Source organism: Nomascus leucogenys, chromosome 6 (genome assembly GCF_006542625.1).
Source record: "Nomascus leucogenys isolate Asia chromosome 6, Asia_NLE_v1, whole genome shotgun sequence".
In the NCBI taxonomy this organism is placed as follows: domain Eukaryota; kingdom Metazoa; phylum Chordata; class Mammalia; order Primates; family Hylobatidae; genus Nomascus; species Nomascus leucogenys.
In genome coordinates, this window is record NC_044386.1 from 35,432,801 (window position 1) to 35,448,027 (window position 15,227).

Genomic DNA, 15,227 nt, shown 5'->3' on the forward strand with positions numbered 1-15,227 from the left:
CCAGTAAAATAAATTTAGCATGGATGTCAGGGTCCAAAATGAAATGATAATGTTGATAACAGTAACACACAGAAAATGAACAAATACAGATGGGAGGAGATATGATTTAGCAGCAACGCATGGGAAAGCCACAAAAAAACGGTTAATAAGCTGGGCCAATATTGTAAGATGGCCATAAAAATATTAAGAAGGACTACTTTTTTGTCTTCTCACTTTATCAGAAACATAATGTCTAAAATCCTGTCCTCCAGTGGTATTAAAATTGGAGGACTCATTTTAGTTTGAAAAATAAGTAGATAATCTAATATCAAAGTATTAACATGAAACATAAATTATGATTGTTGGTTTTATTACTGCCCAAGTCATCATAAATTCTTGCTCAATGTAAATCTTACTCTAGTAAATCCCATCTCACCATAAGTGCCAGCTACTACCCATTTCACAGAAGAAGTACCCACATGTGGGGACGCTTGAACGTTTAGCAACTTGAGGGTAAGGCATCAATAAATCTGTGTTTGAGAGCTTTAATTAACAAATCCTTTTTTATTATGTAAGTTTAATCAGAAGCTTTATAAAAAGGACATGATAGAAGACGGCAGGGGCAGCACGATGCCTCTAGTTATGACTACTGCCTGTGCCACTCCCTCAGCTTTACTAGCTAAATAAGGACAAACCTCCAGAGTCAGGCCTAGCTGGGGCCTCTTTTCCCTCAGCCTGCACAAATGCAATGCTTCTAACTGGTCTCAGGACTTCTGATCCTCCCATAGCACAAATTCAGTTTTGTATGCCTAGAATCCTCCATGGCTCTCTCTGGCAAGTTGAACATGGCATGAGGCTCTAGCTTTTTCATGCCAGCCTAAGTCACCAGCGCCATCTCTGTGCACCTCCTCACAGTGGCCCCGTGCTCAAGTTCCACCAAATGTGTAAACGTGTCAGGCTCTGTGGTGCCTCAGTGTTCCCACACAGACAGATCATCTACCCAGAATGTCCTTCCCACTCCACTCTTCCTTGCCCCTTTAACAAATATCAACTCATCCTTCAAATTTCAGTGTGCACTGTTCCAAATCCAACCTTCCCCAGTGTTCTCAGGGCGTAATGCATATGCTTACATTACTACATATAATATTATATAGCAATGATTTATAAAACCATCTTTCTCACCAAACTGAGCACAGTGAAGATTTTTTCCCTGGGAAAAAATATGTGCAACAAATATGACAAGTGTCACTATACTTAGGATATACAAATGGCTAAAAAAGATGCTAAAGTAAGATGAATACCTTCAATACAAATAAAAATATGCAACTCACATACTAAGAAATATAAATAGGCAATAAACGTGAAAATGACGTGAAACCATATTTCTACTGATTGGAAAAGGTTAATAAGAATGATACTAGATACTGCCCTGGACAATGTGGAGAAATTGGAACCCAACCTGTAGTTGTGTAAAGCCACAGGCCACATGCTCCAGGGAGGCCCCAGCACTTAACCTGTACTCTCACAACCCTCCAAAGAGCTTTGGTATTTTTCACATGGCATGCATGAGGAAATAGATTAAGTGACTTACCCAAAGTGTTGTGGCTCGTAAGGAGCAAAGCCAGAATTTGAACCTAGACTTGCAATTGTGACTCTAGAGTCTGAATTGTGAGCCATTATGTTGTCTTTCCAACTGAAAGCCTTTCACTCAGTAACAGTAAGAATGATGAAGATAAACCAAGGCTACAAATATTTATCAAGAGCTCACTATGTGGCAGACTCCGTTCAAGCACTTCACATGCAACTTATAATCTACTTCTAGGAAATTTTCCTCAGGAGATATCAGACAAGATTTCAAAGGTGTGTTCACTAAATGCACTTATAATTTAAATGAAATAACCTGAATGTCTATCAATTTGGGATTGAGTAAAGAAGATGACATCTCTGCATGCATTCCAGCCCACTTCTCTCTTTCTGTACTCTTAATAATTTCTCAATCATGTTAATTAAAATCTATATCTGGTAATTTAAAAATTTATCTTACCCTTCCTTCCTCCCAGATTTATATGCCACTTTCTACCTGACTTTTCTCCAGATATACGTACAACTTGTCACCTGCAAGTCTCATAGGTATCTTGAACTATGTCCAAAACTGATTGATTCATAACCCTCCTAAATTTGTTCTTCCCCTAACCTACACCCTCTCAAAATATAGCTAATTTATTCAAGCAAAAAAACCTAGCAGTCATCCTTGAGTCATTCCTTTCCTTCCCTATCAGCCTCTACCCACTCCCCATGTCCTATCAGCTGCTACACCTTCAAATGCATGCCGAAGAAAAAAACACACATCATCCTCATTGCTACCCCCAAATTAAGCGCACCAACCTCTTTTGCCTGAACTGCTGTAAGAGCCTCTGAAGTGGTCCTCTTGTTTCCAGTCTTGCTCCCCACCAATCCACTCTGCACAAAGCAGAACCTTTCAAAAACAGCCATCAGATAGTGTCACTCCCCAGTTTAAAACTGTCTGGTGGATTCTCATTATAAGCACATCCCACTCTCTGTCCTGCATCCCCTTCCACACTCTTCACACACACTTCTCTCCTTTGGTCACCGGCTTGCAGTCTCCAGGACTTTCTTCCATTCCTCACATGCACCAAGCTCGATCCACCAAGGGCCCTGGCACTTGTCATTCCTATCATGGGGAATCACCTTCCCCTGACTTTTCTCATCATTCAAATTAACACTCACTTCCTCAGGAAGGCCTCTCCTCATCACCTAGAAAGGGGGACAATTCCCTGCCTACCTCCCTCCCCCAAATCCCGCACCACAACCACACACAGCTCACTCTTCCTTGTGGTATCCTATTTTATATCCTTCAGTGTACACATCAATACCTAGAGGTATCTATGCATACATAATTCCGACTTATTGTCCCTCCCTCCTCACCTAGACGCTGAGCTCCATGAGTCTCCAGTACTGAATATCCAGCATGACCTGAGAGTTCAGCATCTAGGTGGGGAAGAAGAGACAGAAAGCAGGCTCCTGTTCAGCACTCCTCTTCAGTGCTATAGCCCCCGACAGCTAGAAAAACTGCCTGGCACACAAAAAGTGTGCAGTAAATATCTGTTAAGTAAACTGAATAATGGATGAATAAACTGAATCTAGTGTGCAGTCATGCACCATGGAAGATTATTAACATAAGTTAAAAATTTTAAATCATGGCCAGGCACAGTGGCTCATGCCTATAATCCCAGCACTTTGGGAGGCTGAAGCGAGTGGATCACCTGAGGTCAGGAGTTCAAGGCCAGCCTGGCCAATATGGTGAAACTCCAACTCTACTAAAAATACAAAAATTAGCCGGGCGTGGTGGCGGACGCCTGTAGTCTCAGCTACTCAGGAGGCTGAGACAGAAGACTCGCTTGAACCCGGGAGGCGGAGCTTGCAGTGAGCCAAGATCACGCCATTGCACTCCAGCCTGGGTGACAGACCAAGACTCCGTCTCAAAAAAAAAAAAAAAAAAAAAATTAAATCATGTTACAAGACAGTATGTACATACCATTCCAACCATAGTTTAACATATTTGGAGATGTAGACATAAATGTGTGTGTGTGTGTGTATACACATATATATATGCATAGAAATTAATCTAGAAGGATATGTAACAATGTTGCCTGGGGTTATCTCTGAATGGTGAAACCGAAATTTTTTATTGTATTTTTACTTATATTCCCTGAGCTTCCTTTTTATAAAATGAGCATTTTTACTTTTATAATTTTTAAAAAGCTACTTATGTTTAAAAAAATAACAATCCAGGGCAGGGCATGGTGGCTCACGCCTGTAATCCCAGCACTTTGGGAGGCTGAGGCTGGCGGATCACGAGGTCAAGGAGATCAAGACCATCCTGGCTAACACAGTGAAACCCTGTCTCTATTAAAAATGCAAAAAATTCGCCAGGCGTGGTGGCGGGTGCCTGTAGTCCCAGCTACGTGGGAGGCTGAGGCAGGAGAATGGCGTGAACCCGGAAGGTGGACCTTGCAGTGAGCCAAGATCACGCCACTGCACTCTAGCCTGGGCGACAGAGCCAGACTCTATCTCAAAAAAAAAAAAAAAAAAAAAAAAAAAGAGAAAAGAAAAAAAATCCAATGTAAAATCAAATAATGGATAAATCACAAAATAAAACTAGCTAATAAAATGAACAAATATTTTATTTCCTAGTACTCAAATAAATGTGGAGAAAATTCAACTGTATCAAAAGTCTTAAAGGTCTTAAAGATATTTAGTTGTTTTGACTCAATAAACCAATTTTAAGGGAAGAATGTGAAATTTATTGGAGAAGGGGAAAAATCCAGCTTTAGGCTTAAATATATTTACTGTAACTTTAATTAGGAACCGGAAAAATTTAAAACAATGTAAATGCTCAAGTTATGGTTCATCCAGAGAATAAAACGTTACACAGTCATCAATACATACTAAAGAATTTTTAGCAACATGAAGAAACATATCATACACCATTACATGAAAATATGGGGAACAAAACTGAATATCCAGTATGACCTGAACTATATGAAAGAGTGAAGGAAAAGATGGGCAAAGAAATGTTACCTACCATAGTTTGAAACTGGCAGGCTTTGCCTTTAGATGTGTTTTGTTTGAACCATATACATAAACAAACAAAATTTTAAAACCCTTGAATTATTTGTCAATATTGCAAAATAGAGTGTTTAAAAATCAAAATTAAGAAGCTCTGGAAATACTCATTCCACATCTCACAGGACAACAATCAACTCCAGGTAAGAGCAGTCACTCCTTCCTAAGAACATGTGTTCTGGAGTTTTTCATAGTTCTCACCTTTCCTTACTGGTCTTCAAAACTGAGACAAGTTCCAGTTGCCATTTATCATCTAGATTGTCACTGTTGTCTATCTTGCAGTAGAGTTAAAGAGAAAGTGACATATTTCTGATTGTCTCTATATCAAAAGCATAAAGACAAAAGGCAGGACAGGCCCACTTCTGCCATTTATGTAACGTCCACTGTCCCTGTAAGCATTTGAGTTTTTGATTCCAGCAATGCAGCCTGTGGAATGCATTGAGTACAGCACTCACAGCTTTGACTATTTGTGAGCCGAAAAAGTTTCAAAACAGTCATCTGTAATTTTATTGAAGCTGGCCTTCAGGAAAGGGTGAGTTGGCAAAGTCCTAAGTCTAGCCAGCGACCCAATGTCTACATGTCAACACAGCTTGGTTGCTCTCCAGTCACCATTACATATTCAGTGAAGCTTATACAGTGTTTCTTTGTGAAAAGTAAATCCCTGACACCCCCAAAAGAAAGCTAACTGCCAGTTCTGGTGGGGGCAAGGGGAGTAAAGTCCATGTAAGGCAACGGTATGGGGTAGAACAATGTGAGATAGACAGAAGTAATACGTATCTATATGTACAACTTGTCACCTGCAAGTCTTGTCACCTCCAGATATATGCACAACTTGTCACCTGCAAGTCTCATATGTATCTTAAACTGTGTCCAAAAATGATTCTTGATTCATAACTCTCCTAAATTTGTTCTTCCCCTAACTTACACCCTCTCGAAATATGGCTAATTTATTCAAGCAAAAAAAGAAGTAAAATGGTGACTTTGCTCTTGGTTACAACCTGTGATGTAACTTATCCTACCATGAATTCTACACAGGAACATGAAAACATGACTCAGGAAATTTTCTTTCTTTTATTTGGCCATATGAGGAAAATAAAAATGCATTGAGTATTTGTCATAAAGGTTCCAAGACATATCTTTCACGACTACTGAGGGTCTACATGTTGTCAAAATATTTACAACAGTTGCCAACTTAAAAAAATATGTCCCTGCATAAAACTAATTACAAAACTAATGTAGTTTTACACACTGTCAAATGGAAACATTATTTTTAAATATAGTTTTGTGTGCTTAATGACAAGGATACAGTTCTGAGAGCTGTGCTAGGCAATTCTGTTGTTGTGTGAACATCATAGAGTGTACTTACACAAACCTACATGGTACAGTCTACTAGACACCTAGGCTACATGGTATAATAGCCTATTGCTCCTAAGGCTATAAATCTGTACAGCACGTTACTGTTCTGAATACTGAAGGCAACTGTAACAGAACGGAAGTATCTGGGTATCTAAACATAAAAAAGGTACAGTAAAAATACACATCATAATCTAATGAGACCACCATCATATATACGGTCTGTTACTGACCTAAACATCTTTCTATGGTACACGACTGTAAATGCTTTATTGCCACCCTCTCTCAGTAAGATCATGCGCTAGAATTTCTCAAGTGGGATAGCCACAAATTCCATGCATCCTAGATTTGCTAGGAGGAGCTCATTTTCAATAATTTTACAAAAGATAATCTCAAAAAGGCATGAGGTCATACTTAAGATAATGAAAGATTATCCTTCACGGAAGATATATAGTAGCAATTTTAAGCCTATTAACCTAGGATATTCTCACACTTGTGTAATGCAAGTCATCACTAAATCATTCATGAATGTCAACAAAGTGAAATAACCTAGTATGTTCCTCATATACAGCAGTTTGTTGAACAAGCAGGAGGCAATGTTTGTGTTCAGTAAGATATAACATCACAACAAAATTCCTTTTAAAATCAGAGGAGAGGAAATGAGAACTACTTGATACTTAACTGTAGTAACCATTTATTTATTGAGTGGGCCTCCTGGCTTTGAACCACACTGGTCACTTCCATATGTCATTCACAGGGCAGAGACATGTCTGTCCAGGACACTGCTGCAAATCTGATGCCTACCTAGTGCTTGTCAAAGAAAAGGCACTCAGCAGTGTCTTGAATGACTCATATCCCACTCTAACACCTCTATAAAAGGAAAGAAAGATCAGACCCTGACCTTCAAAAATTTATACAGGACTATTCAAGACAACAACAGAAAAAGAAGAAAAATGCCTTCAATTCAAAATAAAATGTATTGGCAATGGAAGACATTTCAGTTTTAAAGTAAATAAAACTCGACAAAATATTTCCCAGTGACCAGAAGCAACAACAGTTTGTCAGAATGCCCTGAAATGCTTTCCATGACAGTTAGATAAAACTTCCATAACACAATTATTCTGCTTGGAAATTCTGTATTATTAAGAATAGAATACTGGCTTTAATCACCATATCAGATCAGTGAGATCAAGGTAACATTTATTAAATACTACATGTGGGCATCGTGAGCTGGATATTATCCCCATTTCACAGATAAGGAAATACAAAACTTGCCCAAGTTCACACAACCAGTAGTAGTAAATGGGAAATGGGATCTGATCCAAGACTCTTCACCATACAGCATGCTTTATGTGTGGGAAATCCAGGAAAGTAAAAAGAATAACACTCAACTGTAATTTCAACACATGAGAGACAGTATCACCTAACATTCGGCCTATAGTCTTCCTGGCATTTTCCTACATAATATGTAGAAAATTGTACACACATACATACACACACACACACTCCATAAGCAAAAACAAGGATCAATGTACCCATACTGTTTTACAATCTGCTTTTTCAGTTTACAAATATTGAGTAACTTTCCACATCTATAAATATTCCCCTACATCACTGTTAAAGAAAGGGTATTCTATCACATGTATGTACCACAATTCATTTAATCAGTCCCCCTATTATTGAGCATTTAAGGTGTTTCTAGTTTATAACTATTACAAACAAACTTACAGACTGGGTACAGTGGCTCACGCCTGTAATCCCAGCACTTTGGGAGGCCAAGGCAGGCGGATCACAAGGTCCAGGAGATCGAGACCATCCTGGCTAATACAGTGAAACCCCGTCTCTACTAAAAATACAAAAAATTAGCCAGGCGTGGTGGCAGGTCCCTATAATTCCAGCTACTTGGGAGGCTGAGGAAGGAGAATGGTGTGAACCCGGGAGGCGGAGCTTGAAGTGAGCCAAGATCACACCACTGCACTCCAGCCAGGGCAACACAGCGAAACTTCGTTTCAAAAAAAAAAACTTACAAAAATTATTTTTGCAAATTAGAGGAGGGTTTTTTTTAATGTAATTTTTGTGGTGGTCACTAGAATCTGGAAGTGAGTTTTTTCCAAACTTCAGAGGACCTCCCTCCAGATTTGGGTACACCCCAGTAAGTAGGCTTCTTAAGAATCACTGCGAGGAGAAAGGTATTGACAGGAGTATGGTGCACACATGCACTATAACCACTGCTAAAGACTGGTCTCTGTACACATGCTTTATCGTTTCTCCTTCATTTAGATTCCTAGTGGTGAACATGCCTAAGGGACGGGGCACATTTTTGAGGCTTCTGATGAGTAATACAAAATTGCCCTCCTATAAAGTTATAACAATTGAAACACCCACCAACAGCATTTGAAAGTGACAATTTCCAAAATCCTCCAGTTGACTAGATTTGGTTTTAAACAATCATATCCCCATATGGCCATAAATTTTTAAAATAGCTGAGCTATTGATAAAGCACATCTGAAAAAAAAAAACAGGGAAAAAAATTCAAACAATAAATGCTAGATTTTAAAGCATCTGTTTTCAAATATAAAATATAAAACTTAATGATACCAGATACCAGTAGGCTGAACTTAACAAAATGGCTTTAGAAAATCCAGTTGATAACAGACTTTGAAGTGTACCAAGCTAAGATGTAAAACACTCTACCTTCGTTTGCCTGCCTGGCTTGAGTTTGGGTTTTAATAGCAACATGCTCTATTTTTCTAATAAGAAACTCATAAAATTGTATATTCTTTCAGATTGTCTAAGTACTGCCTTATAGCTAACATGGCAATCTGAAGTTCTTAAAATTCCTTTAGATAATCACTTATTCAACAAATATGTGAATGTCTACTATAGACTAGGCACTGTTCTAATGCTAGGGACACGGTGGTAAATCTCACAAAAGTTCCTGCCCTTGAGGAGCTGTTGGTTCTAGAGAGGAGTTCAGAACCCTACACTTTAGAGTCCGAAGATCATGGTTACACTGCCAATCAGGACCCCTGGATTCTTCGACAAATTATAACACCACCTCTGGGTCTAAGTTTCTTTATCTTAAGAAGCTGACCAGATAGATCTGAAGGGCCTTCCAGCTTTCAATCAAGTTATCTACTTTACTCGATTTTTGTTTGAGTGCTTAATTTTCTATTATTCATAACAGCTTTGCATTTTAAGCTCTATATAGTTTTTCCACAAAATCGGACTCTCCCAAAAGAACAATTTTACATTTACAGTAAAATTGTGGTGATCCAGGCAACTTCAAGGAATAAATGTAGGATGAAGTTCCAGTAAGAAGAAAATGTATGCTCCTAACTTTCACTGTTTCTATGGAGATGTTTTTGCAATGGTCTTGCCTCCTTCACCTTTGTACTGCACTATAAACACTAAGGCATGAAGCATGGCACGGCTGTGGGTCTCCAGGCCCGTTGCATGGAAACAGTTGGCATCCTGTCCCCATGCAGCAGGCGCCTTAGTGCTTATTGTGGCACTTGGGTGTCCTCAGGGGCTGCAGCCTAAAGTCCTGGTGGCGATTCTCATCTCTCTCCCACTCACCTTACCTCCAACTCAACAGGTACAACAATTCTGCCTGAAGTCTACACCTCACTGCCCCATTAGCATTTCTGTCACCTCTTGTTATTTTCCACCAGATGTTCCACAATTCAACAGTCCTCGGATTCAGGGTGTCTTTGGAGAAGCCCACTTTGGGGAGAAGTTAAAAGAAGGTATTGCAAGAGGCCTCAGTATTCCAAGGCATTCTCTGGAAGAGCACCACACATACACTTCAGGTAGTGATATCACCGCCTTGTGGCCTCTAAGGATACTGCCACTTAGTAATATAGCAGATATACAATGACTCCAATTCTTTCTCTGTATCTGCCTTACAAACCAGAAGAATGATTGGAAGCCAAGATTTTCACCTCTGTACAAAAGTATAGGAAAAATCCACCTACCAGAAGTTTTTCCTCAACTTCCAACATGAAAGCGTACAATAGTATCTCCCAAACACATAGCTTTGCTCACCTGAGCAGTATCAGCAGCAACATCCTCTAAGAATGCATGTGTTGTCATTTTAGACAACGTAAGGCAAATTTGCAATTCCCATATTTCACAAAAGTAAAGGTAAAGGAATTGGTAAAAGTACTTTAACTCGGGCATCTAAGCCTCTAAATTTACCCCAACTGGTAGGTGTTTCTACTCTTTTACTGAAGAGCTTTTGCTATATCAGGACAAAAGGACACAGGCTTCTTTACTGAAGACTAAGGACCTAAAGAAACCTCCTTTACATATAATTTGCACAGAACTTCAGAGAAACAGTTGGAAATAAAATTGTCATAAGTAGGAACAGCTTATTATGCTAAGTTATTAATCAATTAAGATAGGAAATAAAAAAGTTAAAAACCATCACTCTGGAAGATCACAACACTTCTCATATGGAACAGGAGTCCAAAAGTCACAGTCAGGAGAAAGACGTAGATTCTTATTAGGCATCTATAACAATTGCTTGGCATAAAACTCATTTCCCAAGTTTTCAATTAATATTTAGAATGACAGATTAGAAGTTGGGAAAAGGAAATGCCACAAATTATTGATATTCCCTATAGGGCAGGCACACATTCCTCCTGTGAGAATAAAAGTACCTACATATATTTTATTTACTCATTAGTCTGTCATCTGGCCCAAAGAATTAAAACATTCAATACACACACACACACACACACACACACACACACGCGCGGCATCTTTGCATCTTTGAAATCTTACACTTACACAAATGGCTATTCCACGGAAATAAAAGATAAAAATGCTCATCTTTCTGAAAATCTCTCATAAATCACTATAATTTACTGAAAAGGTTTGTTTTTAAGGTTTTACACTTGAATTTCATGGAAGAGCAGTCAAGTGTAATTGACTTAAAGCAATAGTTTGACAAAAGTGATAATTTGAAAGAAAAGTGATAACAATATAACCGATTGGCTAATGTCAAAGGCCAGAGCCAAGCTGGAAAACTAAAAGACTCCCGAATCTAAGTATTTTGACCAAAAGCAGGTAAGATTATTTCGTAAATTCTCTAATTATTAATTTACTCAATAACTATTCATAGCCCACTATGTGATGAAGGTGGTTCCCGGTGCTGCAAATGCAATGGGTAACAAGCAGATGTGTTGCTAGCCCCCTGGAGCTTCCAGCCTATAGAGGAACTCCACCACTCACATCTTTCCCACTTCTGTAAACATTTCGTGACATATGCAACACATATGGGCACCAACCCCAGCCCACTCCTCTCCTGCCTGCAGCTCTCTCCTTTCCTTTCACCAACTCCAGCCACAGAGGCGGTCCTCTGTCCCTCAGGTATGCAAGGCTCAGTCCTGCTCCAGGGCCTTTGCACTTGCCCTTCCCTCTGCCTGAGCCACTCTTCTTTCAGATCTCCAAAATCATAGGCTTCTTCCCCCTCATTCAACTCTCAGCTCAGACCCCTCCACCCCAGAGAGGCTTCTCAGGCCACTTGATGTAAAACAGCAGCCCACATCCTGTCCCATTCTACATGCAACCCTGCTTGATTTCTTTCGCAGCACTTAGCACTATCTAGTCACCATCACTTATTGCATCTTTGTTTCTTATCCATCTCCTTCGCTGAGATTATAGCAGGATCTGTCTGTCCTGCGCGGTGCCATAATTTAGTCCCTAGGAAGTTGTCTGGAATATTAACAGATGCCCAATAAATACCTATTTAAGAACAAATATAGACAACGTTAGCAGTTTTGTATCACAACAGTACCAAATAAAAGGCAAGAGAATGCCTTAAATTCTAAGAGGAGTTTGGACCATTTAAACTATATGTATATTATACATACATATATATTTTAAAAGATTATCATAGCTTACACTAGTCCTAAAAAATAGCCCTCAAAAATAAGCATAATGAAAATACTGAAGCTCAACATTGGCTAATGTTCAAGCTTTATAATGTATTAGGCTCAATTTCTAGCATTAGCATTACTTTTACAATTTATTCTTTTTCAAGAGCATGCTGACAAGAGACCCCAATTTTTTCATTTTAGAGAAAAGCAAGAGCTAAATATTTTTTAAAAGCATCCATCCACTTAAAAGTTATTAATCCCATCATAAACTGTAAAATTTGTAACCATATTATACTAACATTAAAATATAAGATACTGGTGATAATCTACAGAAGGCAGGGATTTGAGTGCCTAATGGCAACCGAATTTTATGAAACATAAACTACCCTCATCTTCAATTTAATCAAAGGTACAAGCTGCCTCTCTATGTTCAAAAATATTTAAACACTTAAGAATTTTTCCTACAGATTATTCTTTAAAATGTGTATCTGTTCCTTCTTTTCTTTTGTTAAAACAAAGAGCCAAGTTGTTACCCAAGGAATAATGACTTAAGGTTACTGACCATCATGGCTCCCACTTCACAGCAAAGATGCCAAAGACTCTTATGGATTACTGTGAAGTTATATAGAAGCAAACAGTGTATGCTGGGGAGAAGGCACATTTATTTCCTGGAAGGCGATATAAAGAAACAAATGACTACTGCCTTTAGGCCTTTGGGAATAACCAAATCCACTTAAAAACCTCAAAACCTAATGCTTTACAATTTCATAGCAAATTATTAGAAACAACCTACATATATCACAATAATTAAATAAATTATGGTCCATCCCTAATGGAGTACTCAGCAGCTGTCAGAGAATGAGGCAGGCTCTCTTAGATACCAATGGAGACTGCCATGATTTAGTACTCTGGGGAGGGAAGGGGGGGCAGGGGGAACTGGTGCAGAGTATACAATGGGTCCCCATCTTTAGGAATACAAACAAAAAGAACACGTACAAAATGTTTACATGAGCATACGCTATGTCTGGAAAGACATACACAAGGAGCCAGTAGCTGTGGAACATGATGGGAGAGAGGTATACTCTCTACTCCGTATCTTTTGTATCTATTGAATCTTCTCCAGTGTGAATAGATTACCTGCTGCACAATTAACATAAGAATAACGCACACTATTACCAACATATTTGTCAAGGATGACCATTCAGAAGCAAATTTTTCAAAAATCACAAAAGTTTTGCTCCTTCAACAGCAGAGTCCCTGATTCTCGTTCCCCAGAAGAGAATACAAGTCTCCACTAATCAAGAGGCTTGCTAGTGATCTCACTCACCTATTACAAAGCAAAGAAGTCTCAATTCAATTCTTGAAGAGGAAATAGCTGCTCAGATCACCTTGAGAATACTTTATATATTTAAATTGAGCTTGCAACTAACTCCCTAATGAAGTTTCCAAGTGAACAGTTGCCCCCGACTATAAAGCAGAAAGTCAACTTAAAAGACAAGTAAAAGGGCGGTCTCATGTTTTTAAAAAACACATTATACTTAGGCTTCCTTTTCTCTGCCAGGCTTAGACAAGAAACTCTCTGGTAATAGTGAAATGTAATTTCAGATCTGTGGCAAAATAATCATGTAAGGGGAAGGGCAAGTAGCATTCGCGCTGAAAAAACTCCTTGGTTTTTCAACTTGTGAAAAGGAAAGGTCTGCCTTAAATTTAATTTCTGTACCATTTCTGGACCCCTGCCTAAACGATACTACTATATCACATTAATCTTACTTCAAGCAAATACTTTTTAAAATTAAAAACTAATCTGAAACTGAACACGAATCGGAAGGCAAACTTTGAAACTTTTCTGTTTAAAGAATATATCTTTTAAAGACACATAAAAAGAAACGCAAAGAACCGATTTCCATATAAATGCCATTCAATAACAATACAGGTTATAACAATATTTGACTGCATTAAACACATTCAAAAAAGAACACAAAGATACCCAACTGCAAATAAAAGACCTCATATATTTTTGGTAGCGGAATGTGGGGGGTGGGGGCAAAATCACATTAATTCAGATTAATCATGTAAATTCAGAACACGTGATGTGCAGTTTTGTGTTGCTCAGAACTCCTGAATCCAGCTTTGTGCTTTTACACAACAAAGCAGAAATGGCATCTTTCACAAAGCCTAACTTTGACCTCCAACACTTTAACTTCGGGTTTATCCAGTACACCACCTTCGGAAGTAAGCACATAAAAATACAGGTAAGTCAAATGCACTACGGATACAGAAAGGACGAGGAACAGGTTTAAAGAGGAGTTGAAGCACAGGGGCACGAAATCACCTGGCAGGTCACTTCTTCAAAGGAAAAACATTTCAAGCTCCCTCCCATCCCCCAGGTAACCTCTGGCCTCAGAACTCACTGCCCTGCGTGGGGCAGAAGTTCTGGGCGCTCGAGTCCGCGTCCCCCGGGACACGAGGGTGACCCAAGGGCGCGCGGAGAGCGGCGGGACCCGGAGCGGCGCTCTCCGGGGTCACTCCCCTAGGACGCTCCGCAGAGCCGGGAGCGCTGCCCCACCCCGCCCGGGCCGCCCCTGGGGACCCCGCTCGGAGCTCCGCGGCTCCCCTGCTCCGTGCCGCGCCCACCCGCCCCCGGCACTCACGGTACGCTCCCGCGCCGCTATCTTGCCATCCCCTGCCGCCGGCTCTGTAGCCTCGGCCGCCGCCCCGGGGCTGCCCAGAGCCCGCAGCCGCCCGGGGGCAGGAGCCGCCAAGGAGGGGGCCGGGCACAATGCACCGCCGCCTCCGCCGCCGCCGTCTCGCCACCCCTGTGCCGGCGCGAGGCTGCTCGAGGCGGCCACGGGCGAAGGGCGGCCCGCTGCGCTCTGCGAACCCCGCGGGCCGCCGCCGCCGCCAGAGCCTCACAGAGGCAACGGTAACGGCCACCGCCACGGCCGAGTCGCTCCAGCCGGGACTGCGGCGCGCGGGGGCGGCGCCTGCACGCCGCTCGGCTGGGGGCGCAGCGGGCCCGGCCCCGCCCCTGCCCCGCCCCTGCCCCCGGCCCCCGCCCCGCCCCAACCCGCGCGCCCCCGCCGATCCCCGGCCGCGCGCCCGCGCGCCCGCGCGCCCGCGGGAATGCTCCAAGGAGTCGGAGGATCGCGGCCGCGCGACGGGCCCCGGACGCCGAGGGTGGTGCTTCCTCCGAGCCTCCGGTGGTGAGGCCGCCCTCAGAAGGTCATGGAAGCGCAGGGGAGAGCGAGGCGGCCGAGCCCAGGCAAATCCTCGCGAAAGGCCGAGTGCGCGACGGCTCTGCGGGGAGGACCGCGGCTCCCCGAATGCTGCCGCTGCTGCCGCTGCAAACAGTGCCTTGAGGAG

General features: G+C 41.3%; 1 protein-coding gene across 2 annotated transcripts in view; it reads right to left on the reverse strand.

Annotated features, from left to right (window-relative positions):
- The window catches only part of LIFR (LIF receptor subunit alpha), an 81,567-nt gene extending 66,741 nt beyond the window's left edge, over positions 1–14,826 (reverse strand). Inside the window, exon 1 of one of the 2 annotated variants that reach the window (XM_030814002.1) lies at positions 14,516–14,826. Coding sequence is in view for 1 of the 2 variants with exons in the window: in XM_030814001.1 (XP_030669861.1) it covers positions 8,365–8,447 (83 nt within the window). In the remaining variant the exon portion in view is untranslated. Of the gene's footprint in view, positions 1–8,364; positions 8,474–14,515 lie in introns of those variants that run through there. The other variant, XM_030814001.1, reaches the window with a different exon arrangement.
- Positions 14,827–15,227: the final 401 nt, after the last annotated feature.